General features: G+C 39.2%; 1 protein-coding gene across 2 annotated transcripts; it reads left to right on the plus strand.

The window, feature by feature from the left end:
• Positions 1-412: 412 nt before the first annotated feature.
• On the plus strand, positions 413-22,066 carry MRPS31 (mitochondrial ribosomal protein S31). 2 transcript variants are annotated; one of them, XM_030468951.1, is made up of 7 exons: positions 413-577; positions 2,618-2,908; positions 3,593-3,751; positions 9,252-9,395; positions 12,361-12,425; positions 15,779-15,922; positions 21,710-22,066. In XM_030468951.1, the coding sequence occupies exons 1-7, from the start codon at positions 465-467 to the stop codon at positions 21,919-21,921; spliced, it is 1,128 nt and encodes a 375-aa protein (XP_030324811.1). In that variant the 5' UTR covers positions 413-464; the 3' UTR covers positions 21,922-22,066. The 2 variants fall into 2 exon arrangements, with proteins under 2 accessions (XP_030324811.1, XP_030324810.1); XM_030468950.1 differs by having other exon boundaries at positions 414-577; positions 12,358-12,425.
• Positions 22,067-23,682: the final 1,616 nt, after the last annotated feature.

Consider the following 23,682-nt stretch of genomic DNA (forward strand, 5'->3'; position numbering starts at 1 on the left):
TCCCACTGGGACAGAACTGGTGTCCCTAATGCAGAGCCCGTTTCATGAGTATTCAGTGTTTGAAATAATGAGATTAATGGGAATACTAATGACTAGATATATAAACTTCACAGACAGAGATTTTTTCTATCTTTTTTCTCCACAGAAGCATTAGAGGCCAAGTGCTCTGTGGTTACCAAGTCCTCGGCAACGCAGAAGTGCCTCAGAGGAGCCATCCCAAGAACTGATTTGCGACTCCTGACAACAAGTGAAAATCCGCCAGGAATCGTCTGTGTTTGGGAGACTTTTTGGCAGAGGACCAGACAGACAGACAGACAAACAAACAGACAGACAGACATCCCGCTCCCGGCCGGAGCGGAACGCCGCTGCGCGGAACGCTCGGCGCAGCTCCTGTTGCCGGCCGGCAGCTCCGGGGGTGCGGCGCAGGGGGACGGGCCGCCGCGGTTCTCCGGGCCGCGGCCGCGATGTGGAGCGGCCTACGGGGCTGGGTTGGCGTGACCGGGGCCTCCGGGAGCCTCGGCACCCGGCTCCTCACCAACGGCCGGGAGGCGGCGGGGGTAGCGGGCAGGCCTTACAGGTACCGTCGCCGCCCTTCAGCCCTTCGCCTGGGGGAGGAGGGGCTTTGCCGGAGGGTCCGGGCGGTGTCGGCGCCAACCCGCAGCCTGCTGAGGGACGGGGTTCGCTCGGCTCCCCCCCGCGGGAAGCTGCTCCCCCGGGCCTGTGCCTCGAGAGCGGGGTCGCCGCGCTGCTTCTGGGCGTGAAACGGGGCCTCGTGTTTCAGCGCCTCTCCCCCGTGGCCGTGGGGCCTGGGGGCTGTTCCCCAGCCCTGATCCCGCTTGCCGCGGGGTTTACAGCGGCTGGGGCAGCGAGCAGGCCGAGCCCCAGTCCGCCTGGCCTGCTGGGGGCTGCTGGCCCGAGCGGGCAGGAGTCACTGGGAAAGGGAGGTGCTGAGGAGGGGAGAGGTTTGTGTTGTGTGCCCCGCGTTGCTTCCCTTGCTCTGCCTCCCACCTGGGCGTGGGGTGAGCGATGGGCACCTGTGGTCCCAGCAGGATTTAACAGCCTGGGTAAAGCTGCACGCCTGAAACACTGGCTAAAAGTAGCTTTGAAAGTTCGTTTTTATCTTTGTTAAAACACTTTAATCGCTTTTAATGAAAAAATCAGTCGTCTGTTTATTTTTTAATTTTGTTTCAAAGCTCCTCTATATTTTTTTGAGCAAAGCCCAGTAATGCTCCAGCCTGGTGTATAAAGCAGCTTGGCTTTTGTAGCTGTGTTTGTTTTCTAGGCTGGGCTTCCAAGCAGAAGACAAAGCTGATGGCAGATGAAATGCAGTAAAGCAAACTGCAGTGCACTGTGGGCTTTAAATAGTTAAGGCTTGCAGCCTTGCTCAGTTTTCTGATAATCCAGGCAAAGATCGCTGAAGGGATAAACGCTTTTAAAGAGTGTAGAGCCTGAATTAATGAAAAACATGTTTGAAGAAGATCTGTGGAGAAGACCTCTGTCTAAAACAGCAGGACTCCTCCTGTCTTCTCACTAATGTGGTTTTGAAGCTTTCCTTAAATTTTCCTGTTGCTTTTCAAAATAAAAATTTAAGGTTTAATGCTGACAATTTAATGACGACAATTTATGAAGTGCAGAGTGACTGAAGTATTAATGTGGTGTCTGCAGATACTAACAGAAATTTATTTTTTAAGCCAAAATGTGAGCGCAGGAGGAAAGTATTTAAAAATTCTTTCAGATCTTTTGAAGTATTTTAATTTTGAACCAAAATAAATATTGAATGTTGACTTTTTAATCTTTCTTTTAGCAACTTGAAGGTCTTTCCTAAACAAAAAAGTAGTTGTGAATTGAAAGATTTAAACCTTTCCTTTTTAGATGAGACATGTTCCTCGAATTTTATGACAGTTTTTCCAAAGAATGCAGTTGTGTCTGCGTTGCAGGGATATCCTGAGTAGCTCTGTGCTGTCCCTGCCAGTTTTAGTTTCTCTTCAGTGATGTGGTAAACTAGGGAGAAGAGACGTTCCAGGTGGGAAAATAACAAAAATAACTTTTTTTTTTGTTACTGGGTCATCTTGCAGCAGGATCCATTTTGTCATAAGGCTGCACAAATGCTTGGCTTGCTGTATTGCAGCACAGAAGGTAGGGGAATGTGATCCACAGGAGTGCCACAAGTGTAAAACAGGATCAAGCTAGAGGTGTGTGTACAGTCTTTTTTCAAGGATCTAGGAGTGCTCTCTTTGTTGGGTGATTTAGAAGAGTTACAGTGAATTTTCTGTAGTACTTACACATTGAAGTACTGGGTACAGTAAGACTCAAACTCTCAATCTGCTACCTAATGCAGAGATACTTTGAAAGTTTTAAGTTCCTAGATTGAACACAGTTTATTTGTGAAAGAAATAAAGTTGTTTATGTTTTAAACAGAGTCTTAAATAGTGCCCTAGTCCTCAGAAATTGAAAGGTACGTGTTTGACATGCACTTGGCATTCTCAGTTCACACTCAATTAGGCCTAGACAGTTTCAGCTGATGGGCTTTTTTTGTAGGATTACAAAGTGCAGCCCTATTTGTCTGGACTTTTTAATGTATCTTTATTTATTTTTTAAAACTCTCTATATCATGTAGCAAAATAGAGAAACTCTTCAGCACAAGCAGCGTGCTCCCTGCTGAGAAAGATGAATCTGCAGCTTCCAAAGGCAGCACCACTGAAGTCTCATCAAAGAGTCAGGAGGGTACATCAGAAAAACCAAAGCAGAAGTTATTAGACATTATTGGTAATATGAAAGTAGAAGTGAGCTACAGGAACAAACTCCAGCAGTTAAAAACACGTGATGTAAAAAAGCAAGATACAAACAAGCTGGAAAGCCCAGAGAGTGAAGGTAGTGTGCTTCAGAAAACTACAGAAGGCACACAGAGGTAAAGTATAACAGAATTTTCTTAAACTGTTTTCTCCTTTTTGTTTTAAACTGTTTATTTATTTTTTTATTCTATTATCTAGGTCAAAATAGCATGAAATGCAATTTTTGAGCATGGAAAAGAGTGTTGTAAGGGAATATATTGTAGATATGGGTTGTATTAAGTCACGGGAGAATCTGGATAAAAGATGTTGTGTGCTTTTTACAGTATATTACATTTGTCTGTATTGAGGCTCTTGAAAGGTAGCACTGGCAGCTGCTTATAGGAAGTGATTTTAATGGAAGGGGAAAAATACTGCTCAATTAAAATACATCAAAGCTCAGCGGAAAAAAAATTAAGCTAAAGTGAAGCCCAGAATTAAGAATGGCATCATGAATGTTGAGACTCATGGATGGCTCCCACTATGTTGTGTTAATGATCTTGCATGTCTGTGCTGACTGTGGTCTTTGGCCACTTGAGTACCACAGCTTGTCAGGTTAATTTAGCAGCTGATAATTAGTGCAACATAAGGCAAGCCCAGCCTGCCCTCTGACCACCTACACCTTATTATTTGGGATAATGTGTAAATGTAACTTCAAGACATAAAATGACAGTAAAGATTTTACAATTTGAATGTATTAATGGCAATTTAAATAAGATAAATGTATAGCTTTTTCATCTTCCCATATCTTATGTCTCTTACAGAGGCAAACCTTTAAATCCAGAACTGGTGAAGGCTGCTTCAGCAGTTGCATCTTCCCTACCACTCAACAAGAAACAGATGGAATCAGAACTACTTGCACAACTCAGACGACATGAAGAAACCACAGATAAACAGAAAAAGGGGACCCTTATTGATATACGGTCTGTATATTGAATGGTATTCTCAGTAATGCTTGAAATTATAATTTTGCAATATCATCTTGAAGATGGCTGGGTTCTGTGTTGGAAAAGTGGCCCTAAAAGATAAATTTGGACAGGTTATACTTGGAATTAATGAATAACAGGAGCATCGTTGCTCTGGTTGCACTAAACTCCCTAAGTTTTGCCATCCTCATTCTAAAAGGTTTTGCAGAAATTGTTTTCCTGCCCAGGATCATTGCTTTCTTGGACAACTCACAAAATAACAGGTTTGGGTGTTGCTTTTCTCCTTTTTTTTTTTTCCAAGCTTCTGAAGTTCTCACACAATGGATAGATTTGTAAAGGTTTCAGACGTTCTGTCTGGACTGGTGAATTTTCATGACAGCTCTGCAGAACTGAACTAGAGCAGCTCTATTTATAGTCCCACCCTTCCTTTCAAAACTTTCCAGTCGACCCAAGAAACTCATCTCTTGGCTTAATTCTGTTTCCAGCGTGGCTTTCAAACAGATGAGAAACATTTGTTTGGAAACTGGAACAGTTGTGCATAGTGCTCTTTTGGGTGACTGCTAAAGAAAGACAGATCTTTCATTTCTTTTTTTTTTTTCTTTTCAGCTAGTGTTCAGTTAACTACTCAGAAAATAAGGCATTAAATCCAGGTGAAATGCTGAACTAAATAGAAAATCAGATCTTCAGCAAAATAGGAATATGAAGCCTTTATTTATTGCTGTTTGTAGTGTGAGCTGCAAGCTGTTTGTTGTCTTGGTTTTAATTTATTCTGTGAAAATGAATTTGTCCCAAACTAGGATGTAAGTTCAGCCCATGTGTTATTATTTGTAGGCTGCTCTAGGGATCAGTAAAATATCTTTGTATGTTTATTAATGAACTGCAAACAGAGCAGTCAACAAGCTAGAGATGTTTGCAGCTGGTGGCTGCCCTTTCTATGAGTGAAAACTAAGGAAGAATGTGACAGATGTTTGCAAATAGATGGAGTTAAATGATTGTAAATAGATTGGAAAGCACAATTCTCAGGCAGTAACTTCATTAAACAAAATGCAAGCTCTTCAGAGGTTATGAAGGGAGAAGGGAGAAACTGCAAGTTTTCCTTTAGCCTGTATTCATGATTCTCTCTGCCAAGAGTGCTAATGATGGGTATGGAGAGCAGGATGAATTTCTCTCCAAAGATAGGAAATATGATTTTAAGTGTGTACACAAACATCACCAAAGGTGATGTGCATCTTCTCTTTTCATAATATCCTCTCAGACTGAATATGGGAGATCTCAGAAGCTGATCTCATCACAGGTTCTTGAAGCCAAAATGAGTAGTTTTAAAGATGAGAGGTTTGGCTGTTTTGTGTAAAATGGAGAGGGTTTTAATTATTTTTTGTGTGTGTGCAGTATCACAAAAAAAAACAATGTAAGGAGACTGAGTAAGGATTATTTTATGTAAAGCATATGGTAATTAAACTATTAATTACCAGTGAGGTTGTTCCATCTCTGTCCCTGGCATTTTCAGAAGAGCAGAGCACACAGATGTCATAATGTTGTCAGCTGTAGGTGGCCAACTTAATGTAACTAGAACCTGCTTCAGCTCCTGGCAAGGTGTTGGCAGTCGCTGACTTCCCATGGGCCTACATCTCAAAGTGTACATACACTTCTTTAAATGAAGTTGGTCTGCCTGCTGGCAACAAGGGCTCACTCTCCTCACCACCCATTGCACTTCCTCTGCACTGCTTACCCAGCTGTGGATGTTGTGGAAGATGTAACCTGGGCAAGAAGACTTCTTTTTCTGTTAAAAGATTAAATTCTTAAGAAATTGAAAAGCTGAAGTCTCCGCAGGGCCATATATAGTTGGTTGATGGGCTATTACAGTATTTTATAACATGCTTGTAGGTGACTCACTATGGTTAGAAAAATGCACTTTCCTCAACCAAAACCTTCCTTTTTAGTTGGGTAGGAATGTCATAGCTGGCTTACTCTGATTTGAGTTGGCTAGTTTTACTCCTTGAGGCAGCTTTGTATACTAGTTTGCTTCTACCTGGGAATATATGTTAATTTTTTTAGTTAAATGCTGAAAAGAACAGTATGAGTTGGAAGGGACCTTTAAGGGTCATGTAGTCCAACCCCCTGGTGTGAGCAGGGACATCTTCCACCAGATCAGGTTGCTCAGAGCCCTGTCCAGCCTGATCCTTGATTTTCCGGGGATGAGGCATCTACTGCCTCTCAGAGCAGCCTGTCCCAGTGTTTCACCAACCTCATTATAAAAAAATAACTTCCTTATATTTAGTCTGAATCCTACCCTCTTTTAGTTTAAGGCCATTACACCTTGTCCTATCTCAACAGGCCCTGCTAAAAAGTTTGTCCCTGTATCTCATATAGGCCCCTATTAAGTGCTGAAAGGCTGCAGTGAGGTCTCCCTGGAGCCTTCACTTCTCCAGGCTGAACAACCCCAATTCTCATTTTCTGATCCCTCTGATCATTTTTATGACCCTTCCTTGGACCTGCCCCAACAGGACCATGTCTTTCCTGTGCTGATCCCTGAGCTATCTGCAGTACAGCAGGTGGGGAGAGCGGAGTAGAGGGGCAGAATCACCTCCCTCTACCATGCTGCTTTTGATGCAGCCTGGGGTATGCTTGGCTTTCTGGGCTGCACATGAGCATTACTGGCTCAGCTTTTCATCCCACACTTCCCCCAAATCCAGTTCTTCCCCGAGCCTGTATTCATACCAGGGTTTGCCCCAACTTACGTGCAGGACCTTGGACTTGGCCTTGTTGTACCTTATGATGTTTACATGGAGCAGTTTCTTGAGCTTCTCAAGTCAACTCAGTGTCATTTTCAAACTTGCTGAGGAGCGCCTCAATCCCCACTCTCGTTGAAGATACTAAACAGTAGAAGTTCAGTTTTATTCTTAATACCTTAATAACAGACTAAAGGTCTATCAATGGAGGAGTTTTCTAGAAAAACCAGCAACTCCTGCTGATTTTTATAACTGAAAATTTGATTAATAGTAACCTTTCACAGTTAGAGATTAATTCCGTGCTTTCTGTTCTGTGTTCTGTTCTGTGTTAAAACTTGTTGATTTTAGGTCCAGCAGAAGGTATTAAAATGCTTTTACTATATTAGAAAGCAATTAATTTTATTTATACATGATGATTACCTATTGATATTTATTTGATAACAAAAGAAATACGGGCGTTTTTTTCATTTTTTTCCATAAAGGATTTTCCATTCAATATACTGAAAAGCCAATATATATTCTTACATTACTTAAAACTATTTAAGATTGAGATACCTTCACAGGCAGTAGAGCCATATAGTGTCCAACTGCAAAAAATTGGCATACTGCTCTTGAGATTTATGAGCATATGAAATAAATTGCATGTTGTCAGAATCCTCTGGTTCCTACTAATTATTTTTTCCGGGATTGTGGTGAGGCCTCCAGAGGTCACTGTTGCATGCTGTTGTCTCAGTGCCTTGTTTTGTAGATGGTGTGAGGACAGCGTGTTCACTAAGATGGGAAAATATTAACGATACAGGAATTTATTTTTCTTAGTGTGGGATGAAGTTTCACTCAGTGGAAATTACAACAGTGCTGTGCCAAAATAGAATCAGCAGCACTACAAGTAAAATTTCAGCTCCTGGTTTGGGTGAAGAAGTAATTCAGAGCTTAGACTAAAATAAATCCAAAGCTCCTTGAGTCTCTGCTTTTAGTGTTATAATTATTGTTTTGTGATTAGGAAGGAGCTTGTTACAAAAGCTCTGCCTTTTTCTCTCTCTGGAAGGCAGAAGTATCTAGTAGCTTATTTTTTTAACTTATGTTGTGACATGAGGTAATCTTATGTAATATGTAACCACTCTAGGTACACCAGGGCTAGGGTATGAATTTGCAATCTGATGTTTATAGTTACAGAAGGCATTAAAAACACCTTTATAGTTTTATTTTTAGTTAATACAAGGACACTTTTAGTGGCAGAGTGATCAGTGCTGCTACCAGAACTGTCTGTATAGCAGTGATGAGGTGACATCAGGCTTTGCAGTGAGGACATGATAAAATCAACTGTGCATTCTGATAGCATGGAACTGTAGTTTGTCAGCTGTGTAAAACCACAAATAAATCAAGGTTGGCTGTGAGAAGAGCTTCTCCAAGGAAGCCAGATCCCCCTGTAGAACAGAAGCACTCCAGTCTTGTAGGTCTCAGCCAAGCCAAGCAGCTGAGCTGGGCTGGGCTGTGTGTGTCTGACCTTAGGAATTATGACCCCCTGACCCTCAGAAGTCTGTCAAGCCCCTGGCACAGCAGCAGCTCACTAATGCCAGTAGGTACTTTATAGAGTAGTTTCTAGTATGAGATGCAGAACTAATCCAAGAATGCTTTTTCTACAAAATTAAAATGAAATTATTTAAAACTTGTTTTCAGATGTCTTTCTTTCACAGTAAGTACTTGAAGCACTATGCTATTCTTGTTCTATCTTTCAAAACCACAGCTAAGACTCACGGGAAATTTGTAATGTGTTGCTGTAGCAATTAGCTTTTTAGCTTTTACAGTTTTCCAGAAGTATTTCTTTCTTGTTAATAAAATCTCTTGACTTAACCTATGAAAAAAATAGTTTGGACTTCATTCAGATTCTCATAAAATAGGTATGCAGTATTTTTTTGCGTGGCCTACTTTGGTTTTTTTGAGGCCATCTTTTTCTCCCAAAACTTGAGTGCTCCAGTTTTGGGTGACTGTGTCACTGGAAGTGGTTGGGAGGAGAGGATAGCTGTGAGGAAGAATTATCATCCTGGTCTTTACCAACCAACAGACTTACCAGTTATGAGCACTAATAGGCAGAGAGAGAGAAAGATGTTGAGTTTTGCCCTTTGGATTCAGAATGAGCTGCAAACTGCACTGGAAGGAATCTGGACATTTGTTCTTCGTGATTGATTTTGACTACAGAATTATGAAGGAAGATGTGGTCTGTTAATGCTGTAATATGGTTATGCAATGCAACAGATTGCAGTGGATCAGGAAAGGTGACCTACTTATTAGGGTGGCATGATTGACCCATGTCAGCTGATGTGTGAAGGCAAGCTTCCTTTTGGTCTGCAGCAGCACAGCTCTGTTCCTGGGCAGTGTTGGTTCCTCTCCAAAGAACTGGTGATTTTTACCCCTGCTATTCCAGCATATGCCTTGTGTCCAGAGAAGTTCCTCATTTACTTAAAGAGAACATACCTAATACATTCTGTGAGTCCTGCTATGCAGATGTATAAAGTTCTTGTAGTTGGGAACTGAATAATTTCACAAGAAGCATGCCTGGTGGATATAGTGTGCTTAGGTAACACTTTCCATTTAATCTACAGAGAATGTAACAACTGAGGTGGTTTAAAAAGTAAGACTCAAATGTTTGATAACCTAAAAGTGGGTATATTTTTGTATAATCTATAGTTCTGTCTGGTTAAAAGATGTGAGAGACTTCCTTTCTTTGTTGATTTGTTGAGTTTTTACATTCACTTTTTTTTTAATTTCAGCAATGTTATTTCAGAAATGACAGTTAAAAGGCAGTCCCCAGCTCAGAGAGCTGCCAGGATATCCAATCGCATTTCCTTGCAATTGGATGAGGATCAAAGGATCAGGCCTGGAAGAATGTCATCTCAGACTTCTGAATCCAGAAGGTATTTTTGCTGTGTCCTCTACCAACAGAAGGAGTATACAAAAAATTATTAACGCTTTAAATGTAGTTGTATGTACTCATGTTACTGTGATACTTCAGTGCTTAAAGAAATTATTTAAGTAAAAGTAAAGTTATTTTAAGTAGACATGCTGCTAGGGCTGAAATAATCTTCTGTAATAACACACTTATTATTCCTAGTCAGCTAATCAAATGATGTGCATTTCTTAATACAAAATTTTAGGTAATTAAAAATACTTGGTGCTGAAATGTAATTGTGTTTTTGTTTAAGAAGTTCAGATTATTCTCACGTATAATACAACTTTATATCACTGTCTTTTTTTAAAGGCTCACTTTCAGCTAGTGGAAAACTGATACATGTTCTATGTTTAGAAAAGTTTCATCCATTCTTTTGGAATTTTAAAGAGATATTAAAGTCTGATTTTTAAATTTTTTTTCAGGGTACTCCTCAAGTTTATGTTGCTGCTGGTTTATGTGGACAGTTGATTTCTTAATGCATTAAGGAATGCTCTTAAATTTTTGTTTCCTCTAAGTTAGTCTTTCTTGTCTGCAGTCTTTGAGCTTCCCATGGCAGCTCATCATCACATTTCTTCCTATTATATTCTTTCTCTAGCAGTTCTGTTACTAGTAAGGTTAACTTCTCAAACCATTAATATTTTGGAAATTAATCCCCTTTTCTTGGGGTTAGATAGTGGAAGTGGAGGGAGAAGTTTGTGTTTAGGTAGATAAAGCTGAAGACAGAATTTGGTTAACTAAGAAAAAAAAGCATAAATTTGTGGGGGAATAGATGTACAGTATTTTTCCCTCTTTGGCCAAGATGTTTATTTCTATTTATCATAAACAGAGAATTGTGACATCCCATAAGGAACAAATTGGAACATAGGCATTGAGCCATGTAGATCATGCAGAAACCTCAAAAAAGTGATGTATGGCCAGTCATTAGAATAGAAGAATTTGCTTCCTGAGGTGTTTGTGACTTCCTTGAACTACCAAGCTGTCAAGGTGTGTTAAGGAAGTATCTCTTGGGTCTCTTAAGTGTTATAACACCAGCAACCAATGTTTTCTTTTTCTGATGCAAAGCTTGTGGAAAGTGAAAGAAGTGCTTCTTGTTGTAGAAGTTAAAGTGAAGAAATAGAACAAAGTTCTGGACCAAGCCCTTATTGATTTTGATATTCGTGTCCTGGGATTTTATTCAGCTTTAAGCTGCTGATTCAAGAAGTGAGGGAACTGACTCCATTGTCAGTTGTTGAATAGATCTATAGATAATTTTTAATCTGGGCATAATTGTCAGACAGAGCTGATAAGTCACATGAAAGTAATTTTGTTATTAGGCCATGATACTTGACTAGCCATGAGTAATACTTTATTTAGGTGTTGGATTACAAGTTTTTTTCAAAAAAATTTGAAAGAATGGAGATCCTTTGATCTAGAAGTATAAGGTGGAAACCTGATCTATCATGTGGTTCTGCAGTGTATATTATATCTTTGCTGAAATTTTCATTGATTAACACCCCATAAAGTAAAGTGAATTTTACTTATGCTTTCAAGTGTTTATTAAGCTTATGGTATGTCAGAAGTTGTCTTGCCCTCTTTCTCTGATGAAACTGTGCTTGGTATGCAACTTTAGGAACAGTACCTTAAAATATTTTCTACAAACCTTGTAATGAGCAAACTGTCTCCAGTCCTAAGTTTTCTGCTGCATCCCTGGAAATCTAATGAGTTTACTTATCTACTGAAAAGTATGAAAAGAATGGGTTAGGAAGACTGTCAAAGTTTAAATTGAGTTAGATCTCAATGAAATAAGTGATGATGCTTTATAATAATTTGAACTCGTAATTTAAAAAAAATGTTCTTCCAAGTTACGCTTGAATCTTCTGCAAATGTTACTGGGAGTTACACACAAATAGGAAAATACAGTCCTAAATCAACATTCTTTTGAGGCTCTGTAATTAGATTGCTGTGTGCTGAAATAGATCCAGGGCAATTACATCAGTAAAATGTAATACGACAAGAGCAGGTTTGCAGAAGTAGTTGTAGCTATAGGAAGTGTGTGGTAAATCCAGATAAGTGAGATTTTAAAATCAAGAAGGGAAAGTATTTCCTGTGTAATGGTGAATATGTAATAACATAAAGTAGGAACTACAAGAATTTCAGGGGAGACCTGAAAGATTGCACGATTAAAGATAGACTTTGTTCTAGAGTTCACTGTGTGTTCTTCTGTAAGGGCATTGTTTTTTCTTTGTTTCCATTTATAAGAAAACTTATTGAACTCTTGCAATTTTTGTTTTACTTTTTTTTTTTTTTTTTTTAATAGGCTCCTAGTAAAAAAATACGGTTAAAAATAGATGGTCAGAGTGAAATATTTTTATGTTCAGAAGTGAGAGATCAGGATGATGCATTTTAAAATACAGCATGCAGATATACTTGGAGTATTTGCCATGTGGCAGAGAAGGTGGATAGGTTATCTTCCAAAAAGGCTATTTATGTCATAAAGCAGGGATTGCTTAAGTTAGCTTTTGCCTTTTCTCTTCCTGATTTGTGCAATATTTTTTACAGGGAAAAAAACCAAATCACCAGATGATTTTTTTTTAGTTGCAACTCCGTAAAATCACTTGAGTACTGTGGTTTGGTACTGTTTAGTTTATTTCAAATTCTTCAATATTTCAGTAAAAAAATGAGTGCAAATACAATCTTTGATTTATGCTCATTCTTTCACACTGTAATGTTTTGGGAAGTTCTGTTACAGACAAATAATAAGTCATAAACACTTTCTCTGGTTACAAGCCTGAGGATTTAGTGAGAGTCACTATCTTTTTTTTTTTTTTCTTTTTTTTCTCCAGAGATCTGTTAGCTCATGAGAATATTTTGTGCTTTTAAGTTTGTTATCTGGCAGTGTTGTGAAGTGTTGTGAAATACTGAATATTGTTTTTCTTTTTTGTTTATAGAAGTCTCAAAGCAGGAAAGAGGCTTAATATATTCACCAAGGCAGAAACAGAGAATACACTGAAAACAGGTTAGTGGGAATTCAATAATGAAAAACCCAGTGAAGCCACGTTCTGAATTTTTAGGGTATCAAGAGATTCACTATGACATGTTAACATCCTGCTTTCAGACCTATAAAAAATGAATACTTTAATATAACTGATTTTTAGAAAGCAAAACTTCTATGCAGTGTAATAGATGCTTTCTGTACAATCAGGATGTTCTCTTATGGAATTTGAAGGGTAAGACTGGCTTTTTGTCACTGAGGACAGGCTTCTCTGAGTGTAAAACAAGCCTGGAGAATGGGTATGTTGGCTGCATTAGTTTATTTGGTCAAGTTGCAAATTTGCTGTGGTCATTGTCTGAAACACAAGGCAGTGATCCCAAAGAACCAGGTGTGCTCTACAGGTAGCTGAGCTTCAGCAGGGTAGAAGAAACCAAGACCACACATTTGGTTGCTTTGCAGCCTTCTCTTGTTTAGTGTTTTATATATATATGTATGTATGTATGTATATATATAGCTTGAGCAAGCCTGTCAGTAGGTGACAGAACTGTGTCTTGCTTTATGTACTGTGAAGCTCTTCATGTATGTTTAGAACTGTAAATTAGTTTTATGTCCATATTAAACAGAACTGGTCCCAGTGCAGACTCCTGAAGGACACCACTTGTCACTCATCTCTATACACACATTGAGCCATTGACTGCTGTTCTCTGGATGTCACCATCCAGCCAGTTCCTTACCTGACAAATATCCAAGCTGAAACTCATGTAAGATAAAACCCAGTGGCAAAACAGGTGTTGCTCACCTCCATAGTCACTGCATGGCACAGCCCTACAGGAACAGTCTTAATGCCACACAGGGGGATACCTTTCAGGCATGAAGATTTACCTTTACTGCAGACTAGGCTTTGCCTAAGAATGTGTGAGTAAGGGCAAGTAATTTAAGGAACTCTGTCCTTCCCTCCCTTTTTCAGAACTATGAAACTGTGCATTGTTAGCACTCATCTTTAATATCCTGATTTCCCTATTATGAGAGCCTTTGGTAAAAAGACTTTATTCCAGTGTAGTATTTTAGAACCATATATAAAGCTAAAAGCTACAGAAGATACAGTGTTCTACTCTGGTATCTTAGAAAACGATACATATTTGTTTCCATTTTAATAGGAAGACTTAGTTTTTGGCAGATTCTGTCTGAGCAGTTTTCTCTTTTTTTTCCGGTTAAAACTGCAGGGAGAAGTTTGTTTACGTAACTTTTTAATGTCAGATAATTAATGCTGTTTCCATATTTTCAAGCAGCTGTGAGCTTTCTGAATGCAGCCACCTCTGGTGGACTATGAAAGTTGCTTATTAGAATGGAATTCAATTTGCTGTTTTTTAAGATTTCCTCTTTCCTTAAAATCAGACAATTTTACATACAGAAAAAAAGAGTGATGCAGTTTGTTTTCAGTGATCTTGACAAATGCAGTGTTCAACTAACTGGCATTTGAGTTGAATCAGCTTGACTCGTGTAAAATGGTGAGATTAACCTTTTTTTTTTTATTTGCATGAGCACAATACAGATGCAATGCCACATAGTCATCCTAAATAAAAAGTTAAAATACACTTTTTTAAACACAAAACTAGAACATGCACAAACTGGGTAAAAGAGCCAGTGGACTTTATTTGATTTATAATTAGATATTAAGAAGGAAGATTCAGCTTTTTGTGTGGTCTTTCCTTGTTTGATTCCAGATAGCTTTGAGGAAGTCTACAATATATTTTAAGCCCCAGAGCTTATTATTTGGCTTAGTGACTAATCCTGATAAATTTTTTTGTTGTTGTTTTTATTAATCTCAGGAAATACCAGTGTGATAGTTGATACCTTGATTCATTTGCTTTCATTTTTTTGAGTCATATTAGTGGAGATAGTGAGTTAAAATCTTGTTTATACATGACAGAAAAGCAAGTTCTGTGTTTTGTATTGAGTATTTATTTTGAATTCCTGATTGTTAACAGTAAATTGGCATCCTGAAAAAGTTAGTCATAACTGTTAGGTAAAGTATCAGTAACTGTTAACATAGAAGATCAGTATTATTTTCTGTTTCATAGAGGTGAAAATATATTTATAACCTTTATTGCAAGCCTGGAAAAATGAATTTCTGCTCTCTTCTATTTTAGAACGTTTGTACTGTATTACTAGAAGGTATTCCTTAAGATGTGGAAAATAATTTAATTTTGGTATTGTTTCTTCTATTGTCTTTTATCTATATTTTATTCCCTCCTCCAGCCCTCAAATCAAAGTAGGCAGCTGGGGAATAAAGTTCTGGAAATTTCCCTGCTATGTAAGAAATAAGTTGAAAAAGTATCTTCTGCTTTAACACAAAAAATGAAAAGGCCTTTCAGTATGTAAAAAAATACCATTTGGCCTTTTTTTTTTTTTCTTAACAGAGGAGGAATGTGTTTGGGATGATTTTATTTTTTTTTAAATCCAGTTGAGTTGCAAGTCACTGAGCCAAAGATGAAATTATATCTTAGTTTCAAATACTTATGAGTAGTAAAATAGTAACGATTGGCTGTTATCCATTTCAAACAGAGTGTAACATTTGAATTCAGATGAAGATTTCTGTTCCAAGGAGCTCAGGGTGAATTGATAACTGAGGTAGACAAGAAAACAAAGGGGAGCACGATTTCTGCCAGCTCATGAGACAGCAGCCCCAGGCACTCCCAGCGGTTCCTCCCTGTCCTGTGGTAACAGCTTGTTCCCTTCACTTCAGTGATGCGGTTCAGTCTGGGCTCATGACCAGTTCTCCTGGGTGGAGGGGCAGAAACTCCTTAAAAGTAACTCTGCTGCCATATGAGTGCAGTTTGATTTAAAAAAAAAAATAATAATAAAAATTTGTTTGCGTCAGGAAAGGGAATGTTATACTTTTGGAGAAGAATAGGAAGTCAAGATTTCTCAACCTAGGACACTTAACGGTGCTGGAGAAGGAGTTGCCATCATCTGTAGATTTAGTTGCTTCTCCGAGTGAGAGTTCTTGAAAACTCCTGTAGTAAGAAAGAATCCTTTATCAGAGTGCACCAGTCAAGTTTGGAGTTTGTGCTATGTACACTTTGTAAAAGACAAAAAGGAAAAAAGGTTGTGAAAAAATTAAATTCCTGCCATGTGTGAAACACTAAAAAATAAATTGTCCCCTAGGAGTTCAGAATTCATTTTCACCAGACATTTGAGAATTTAATGGACTTTCCTGTCAACAGAATTCTCAGTTGAGAAAGGTGATGCTGGCATCTAAGGTAGAAACCTGCACATCTGAAAGTGTTATTGTCTCTGTAAAGGTTAGTGTTCAAGGACTTTGTCTTAGCTATTCTTTGGCATGCTGACAGATGTTTACATAATTTCTTCTTTAGTATCCACACCAACAATTTGGGATCTGGAATTAGCAAAGGAGATTGCAGCAGTAACTGCTCAGCCTCCCCGGAACGGTTTTGAGGAGATGATTCAGTGGACAAAAGAAGGCATACTGTGGGAGTACCCAATTGACAATGAAGTTGGTATGTGCACTTTTATTATCTTTTATTGTCTGTAGAGATTTTTTTTTTTTTTTTTTGAGAATTAGAGCATGCTATGACCTTTGACTGTTTTAGGATGATCTTTCAGCTTTGACTCATATGTTTGATAGTAGACAAGTACAACTTTCCAACTGTCCTGGATCAGAGAGGCTTCAGAGGAACTCGTTCTGGCACTCTTCAGGTGGAATCCTGCAGGTGGTTTGGCTGATCTGAGGGACTGGCTGCTGCCAAAAAGGGGAGAACTCCCTCCCTTCCTCAGCCCTGATGCTTTCAACACAAAAAGGCCCTTCAGATCTATTACATAACACCTTTTACTATGCAACTTCTTTAAAGAAGCTTCTAGCAGAGGAGTAGGAATCTTAAAACAGATGTGTGTATTTTATAATGCTGATGCTGTTCTTTGGTGTGGCTCTCAGACCAAGTGGCTAGCTAGATCCTAGTTAGCTATCTGCCAGTTCTGATCTCTACTGGGCAAGTGTTAAACAGTTGTTTGTTCCCTTTGTTCTATCTGCTTCATAAGAAAAACTAGTTGCAATATTCACTCACCCTAGGCATCTGTATTAACTAGCTGTCTTTGTGCACAGTATTTACTTTTACTGCCATTAAAAAAACAAAACAAACCAAAGAAATTCTGTGTGAAGTTAAGCCAGCACAGAAAGTGAGAAAATGTTAAAGCAGGGAAGAAGAACTACAGAAAGCAAGTGTGGACCTAAGGAATGGGGACTACATAACTTCAGAGAGAGCTTGGCTGTGGGTTTTTTTTTTTTTTTAGACATCAAACAGAACTACTTTAGAATGATTCAGTCACTGAAAGAAAAACAGGTTAGTATCTGAAGCTAGGAGACTTTGAAAATTTGTCCTATACCAAGTTGCAAATTGCATAATGCTGTTCATTGTTTCTTAATGTTTATTCTCATCCTATTTTGGCAGTTTCTTCACATCGTTTAATCACTGCTCCCAGAATTGATTTGTTCCATCATGTAGAAATCCCAGTATATTCTAGTCATGTTTTTGCAAGCTTAAAACCACTGTGGCCAATGGTTTTTCTGTTGTTGTAATGTGGCTGGAACCCCGCTGTCTGGGGACGTAAGTGGTCCGGGCGTCTTTGGCGGCCAATGGGTTTTCTGTTGCAGCAATGTGCCCGGAACTGTGCTGTCTGGGGTAGAGTGGTGAGTGGACAAAGAGTCTTTACATATACTTAAACAAGAATCTTTATTGATTTGTCCACAAAGAGTAGTCATGTGGAAAATTCCAGTGGAGCGCTCCAAAATCTCTCACCTCTCAGGTTGAAATGTGCAGTCAGTAAATTCTGTCCTATCAAACCGACAGCTGAGAGCTGCTAAGCAGGTCAGGGATGTCAAAGCACAACTAAAAGCTGGAGAACCTTGCTCCAGTTATTTCAGTGTACTGTACTTGCAATGGCTCTGCAGAAGAAAGATGCCCTTTTCTGCTGTTAATTTTGCAGTTTTGTAACAGCCGTCTCTCTCAATAGGAGGACATTACCACAAGTATGTGATTTTACTAACGTATGTGTAATTCAGTTTTCTAATTAGGAAGCATACTGAACTTTTAGCATTATGAGGGCCTTTAAAGTTTTAAATAAGAAAAAGAAATGAATCCCCTTATAACTGTTTTTCTTTGCTCCTGAGCATTTCCATGTTCTTGTTAGCGTGCTTTACCAAGCACTATGCTATGCTTTGAGGCATCAGGGCAAGGCCATGATTTTTTAATTTTCTCTGGCCCTGTTGCAAGCAGGGCCAGGCCTACAGGCTTACTGGCCAGTAGCACTCCTCCCCTTGCTGCTGCTTCATTGTCTGCTCCTGCCTTTCCTGTCTCTGCAGTTGAAGCCACTGTTAGGTAGAAAACTACCTCTTTTTTTCTCTCCATCTCCCTGACGTCCGATAAGTTTTTAGCAGGTTAACAAACTGCTACTGTAAAAAGCATAGCATGGTTCTCACTCCTCCTTCTTTCTGCCTCTTCTACTGTAGTAGCTTTAGTTTTGCTCCATGACTTGCTGGGGCAAAAACTTGGGAAAAACATTGATTTCTTCCCCTTTTAAAAATAATTCTTGTGCAATTATGCCTTGATGAGTCTCCTGAGTAATCCTGTGGTTAAAAAGGATAGTGCAGATTATTGGTTTAGCACCTCATTCTGAGGAGCAAATGCTTCTGGTGGGCCAGAGATTTTTTTATGGCAGAAGTGATAGGTTGAATGGAAGTCTTGGAAATATTAATGTCTCAGTTGTCTCTGATTGCTTCCGAAGGCAAAAGTTTGCCAAGCCCTGTTGTGGCTGTTTTTCTGAGATGCTGTTTCCAGCAGGGTAGTATTGGACCAGTTTGCCACGAGTGGTGGCAAATGTTACACAGTCATTTTAGGTTGGGTTTGTTTTATTAATTCTGGGTCTCTTCTAGGGACCTGCTAACAGGGCCTGATTTTTCTCATTGTAAAAATCCTAGAAACAATGGTTTGAGTTGGAAGGGACCTTTAAAGAACATCTAGTCCACCCCCTTCTGCCATGGGCAAGGATGTCTTACCCTAGGTGGGGTTGCTCAGTCATCTTTCACTAGATCAGGATACTTGGTCCTCTCTACTTACTGTGAGCATGCCAACAAGACTCCCTGTGAGGATGGACCTCTGCATTTATCATAGAATCATAGAATTGGCTGGGTTGGAAGGGACCTCAGAGATCATCAAGTCCAACCCTTGAACCACTACTGCTGCAGTTACCAGACCATGGCACTGAGTGCCACATCCAGTCTCTTTTTAAATATCTCCAGGGATGGAGAATCCACTACTTCCCTGGGCAGCCCATTCCAATGTCTGGTCACCCTCTCCGTAAAGAAATTCTTTCTAATGTCCAACCTAAACCTCCCCCAGCACAACCTGAGACCATGCCCTCTTGTCTTGCTGAGAGTTGCCTGGGAAAAGAGACCAACCCCCACCTGGCTACACCCTCCTTTCAGGGAGTTGTAGAGAGTGATGAGGTCTCCTCTGAGCCTCCTCCAGCCTGAACAACCCCAGCTCCCTCAGCCTCTCCTCACAGGGTCTGTGCTCGAGCCCCTTCACCAGCCTGGTTGCCCTCCTTTGGACCTGCTCCAGGACCTCGATATCCTTCCTAAACTGAGGGACCCAGAACTGGACACAGGACTCGAGGTGTGGCCTCACCAGCACTGAGTACAGGGGCAGAATCACTTCCTTGGACCTGCTGGCCACGCTGTTCCTGATACAGGCCAGGATGCCATTGGCCTTCTTGGCCACCTGGGCACACTGCTGGCTCATGTTCAGCTTCCTGTCAATCCAAACTCCCAGGTCCCTCTCTGCCTGGCTGCTCTCCAACCACTCTGACCCCAGCCTGTAGCACTGCATGGGGTTGTTATTTTTTGAGATGTTACATTTGAGGCAAAGTTAGTAATCTCATGGAAGGGTGAGTGTTTTAGCTAGAGAAAATTCCTCAGACTTCTGTTTTATGTAGGTACGCAGGGACTGGAAATAAGATCTAGGGTGACTTTTGCTCTGAGGCTGATAAAATCCACTACTTCAGACTCCCACCATACATGTTCTTTCAAATTAGGTTTCTGAGGACAGTGCTGAGGCACTGGCTTGCAGTTACAGCTTTCTGGGGGTGGGGGAGTCATGCAAGCAGGTCTCATCTAATCAGCTCCCACCAGAGGTCTCAGCCTCTGATGCTTTGGGGAATTGTGGTCTCTCTTTGGGATGCACCCTTTACTTTTGGGGGGACTGAACTATGTGGTCTAACTGAAATGTTTGGTCTTAGCACTTCATCCCTAAACCATATATCACAAATGTGAGATCAAAATACATTATGTAATAGTTCCTTCTGACCTGAATTTTTGTGTGAGACTAGAAATGGTTTAATTTCTTTGAGGTTAGACATGAAAATTGTAGAAATTATTAATTACACATGATGTCTCCCAATACCTTTTATTGCCAAAAAGAAGAGCATCCAAAAGGACAAATTCTACTGGCAGTATTATCCAGATTCTTTCAGTAGCAGCTTAATTGGTTTATTTCTCTTGGATTTTTGTGACCAACAAAATTATGGAAATCTGGAAAGGAGGTTAGCTTGTGAAAGCAACCAGCAGCATCTAAGCACCATGAGATTCCACCTTCCTTGGGGAAAGTCAGTATGAGTGGCATGGTAAAAGGATCTCTAAGCTTCTCTAAGTAAATACAGATTCCCAATCACAGCAGAAATACACCTTCTGAAGCTGGCAGGATTTTTTTTTTTTTTTTTTTTTTTATCATAAAGCAAAAAGGGAGCTTCTGAAGAAGGAAGTGTGCTTTCTTTTAAAAGGATGAGGGAGGTGAATGTGACATGTAGCTGGCATTGTTAGGCACTCATTTCTGGGAAAAATCTCTGGGAAAGCTAGAGGTATTGACAAGCTTCAGGCATTGCAGTAGCAAAAGTGTTGGACAGGAAATAAATAATGTGCAAATATTGGATAGGATAAACAAGCAGAGAGGCTTCTCCATCCCAGTGATGCTCCTCTGAAATGGAAGGTCCTCTAACACAGGAACCAGCCTAGGACTGAGGTGGCTTCAGTAGGTCAATTTTGATACTCAGGATTTAATGTTGTCAAATAATGTATCGTATCCTATATGTGGTATAGAAAAATGTCTTCACTTAGGACTATGGCACAGACTTCCCATTTTTGTCATCTGGAAATGTTCATATGCAACATTTGTTCTCTAATAACAAACTTAAAGTAAAAGTTGCAAATGTCATTTAGAAATCTGCTACGGATTGAGATCAAATAAAAACATTCATGTATCTAACTGAAGATAAATCTTTCAATTGCAAATAACTTTTTTTTTTAGCAGCTCAGAATTGGGAACTGTGAAAGCAGTCTATGCTGCTTGCTTTCTCTGTGTAAGGATTTGTATTCTGAATCTTTGTCTTGTGTGTGCTATCATCGTAGTATGAACAGCAGTAAGGGAAATCCACAAGATAAAACAAAAATTTTTCATAGGATCTGAGTTGTGTTTGATCAGAGATCTACAATATTCCCTTGTGCTCTTATCAGTGCTTTTGAGTGCATCATCTTTTGTGCTGGTTACAACTTCAGCTGGTGAAACAAACATTTTTACATTGGGATCCACCCACAGATTTCAAAAATGTTAAAAACCAGTTTCACGTGCCCATTTTATAGCAGTAGGATGTTAAAAACATGATTTACAGAAAACATGGAAGTGTGTGTTAGCTGTTGAGTATTAGGTACTTAGGAGGTTGCCATATTTTGTTCAAGACTTGCTTGTATTTTGTATTCTTTAATCCTCTGCAGAATGTAGGTAATAATTTTTCTTGAAGAATTTATTATGAATATGTCCAGAATCTAAAAGGTGGTTCCTGTGATGAATCAGTATTCATGTAGTGAACAAACAGTTTTTTAAGCAAAAAGATAGACTTATTTCTTTTTTTTTTTTTCCCTATGGCATCAGCTTTCAGCAAGATCACCAGTCAGAAAGTTGATTTAAATATTTGATATTCTTATAAATGAAAGCATAAAATGGAATACAGTAGATGGGAGTATGATATACTGACATGCTTTGTGTGGAGGGAAAAATTAATGTCTTAAAATTCTGCTATTTCTTCCACTTCTCTGTTGTTTAACTTTACTGTGCAAAAGAATTAAAGGCACAGAACCATTCGTTTTACTCATTTAAGATTTATTTGCAAGATATATCCTTTTTTATGTTGTTAAATTTACTCTTATAACGTCTTTGTAATTTTTTTTTCCATTCTTTTAGGGATGGATGATAATGCTGAATTTCATGAACATATCTTCCTGGAGAAACACCTTGAAAACTTCCCCAAGCAAGGACCTGTTCGCCACTTCATGGAATTAGTTATCTGTGGGCTTTCAAAAAATCCATACCTCAGTGTGAAGCAGAAGGTTGAACATATTGAGTGGTTTCATAAGTATTTTGAGGAAAAGAAGGAATTTCTTCAACAGAATTGAGACTTGGGAAAGGGCTTTACCAATGACATGAAGAATCATTGCATCAAAACTGATCACTTCTTGCAATGGAAATACTGTCAGTGTGTACTAATCAAGTGTCCTAAAAGTTGTACTTTAAATAATAAACTGAAAAGTTATACTTTCATATGTGTCTGTCCATGTATATGTAGATATTTTTTAACAACAAGGAACTGAAAAGTATGGCTTTTATATAATGTGCATTTAAAAGTTTATCAGAATAGTCGCCTATTAAATCTGAAACTAATCTTTTGACTGTACAAAGTATTGGGTCTAATTCCACCTCCTACACCCTTCACACTTGGTATATATCTTGACAGGTTTGCTCATCTTTCCCATCCTGAAAAAGCTGCAATGCTTTAATTTTTATAAACTGCTCTCGTATTGAAAAGCAGTTTTGTTAATTCATTAAATACAGTGGTATTTGGATGATATTAATCCTTTCTATCCTTCTTTCACTAATCATCTTTATTGGTTCATTTAAAAATTTTTGGTAATTACTAAGTCATTTGCTTTGAAAGCTCGTTAGTTCATCTGCTCCATGAAAGGCTATTGTATTCCTGAGGTGTGTGCACAGCACAATACTGGTGAGTTACATAAAATAATACCATCCATTCACTCTGAAGCATTTGACCAACTTCTCATCAGTATTTATTGTTTAAAAATGGCTCTGGTTGTCAGGTAATCCGTGAAGTCCTCTTTGATTAGAGCAAGCAGTTTTTTGATGACTGCCATCTTTGGAGCTGAGGCCTCACCTCGGGCAGCTGCAGGGCTGGGAAGAGGACTTGACATTGCTGGCAAGGGGAGTTGTTGCCTCCAGATTGCCACTGCTGCTTTCTGTCTGGTCCTCTGATGCTGGAGTAGTAGCTTCATATTTTTTAGATGATCCTTATTCTAATTAAATGTGTATGGCCCTTTGTATCTATTAAGGAACTGCAGTATATTTTGCTTCACTTACCTTTTGTTAAATTGTCATCTAGGGTTACTTGCTCAGTCATTCAGAATCCTTGATTATGTCTTGTTCCTTAATATTCCAGAGCAGATCCAGCCTCACAAGTTGTGTTACTCCTTGTTCTCTTGCATTCACTCCAACCACTTCAGCAGCTCTTGGCCTTATAAATGTGCTTTTATCTTTTTTTCTCACCTTTCCTCATAACCAGTGCAGGAAGGAGGAAGTTACAGAATTAAGGTAAACCCCTGGCTGCTTATGCAAACTGGTTTTAATCATAATTCCAAGAAAGCAAATGAAAAATAAAGGGTTGGCCTTATTCTATAGGTTAGAATATTGTTGCTGTTTTTTGCTCACCTGTACATGAAGTTTACCTGTCGAGTAAAGGGCAAGACTTGAGTTGTTGGAAGGAAAAAGCATCTTTTTGATCTTCTATCTGCAAGGACAGCAAAAATTTTTAGAGGCTTCAGGGTTTTGGGTTGTCGAGAGTGAGAATTTTTATTGAAGTATCTCAATGTAGTAGAGAGGGTCAGTTGAAATTTTTTGTTTCAATACCCAGATACGTTTTACTTCAAAAATTTCAAATTTCCACCAAACTGCAGTACAGAGCCTGCGTGCTGCTGTGTTTCAAGTCTTTTCTAAAACAACAGACAGTGACTTGAGTTCACCATGAGATTTTAGAAATAACTCCTGTGTGTACTTGCATCTAACCTGTGTTTTGATGTGAAAGACAGGACACTCACAAGCTTGACTCTTAATGGAAGAGTTTTGGAAGCTTTTGTGGTGTAGGAAAC

Source organism: Calypte anna, chromosome 1, assembly GCF_003957555.1.
Source record: "Calypte anna isolate BGI_N300 chromosome 1, bCalAnn1_v1.p, whole genome shotgun sequence".
NCBI lineage: Eukaryota > Metazoa > Chordata > Aves > Apodiformes > Trochilidae > Calypte > Calypte anna.

Excerpts from the sequence above, each read along its gene's own strand:
- MRPS31 (XM_030468950.1), top strand. The coding sequence starts at position 465 with ATGTGGAGCGGCCTACGGGGCTGGGTTGGCGTGACCGGGGCCTCCGGG. Across the intron at positions 9,396-12,357 it reads CAGACTTCTGAATCCAGAAG|AAGTCTCAAAGCAGGAAAGA; the intron begins GTATTTTTGCTG and ends TTTTGTTTATAG. Across the intron at positions 15,923-21,709 it reads CCCAATTGACAATGAAGTTG|GGATGGATGATAATGCTGAA; the intron begins GTATGTGCACTT and ends CCATTCTTTTAG.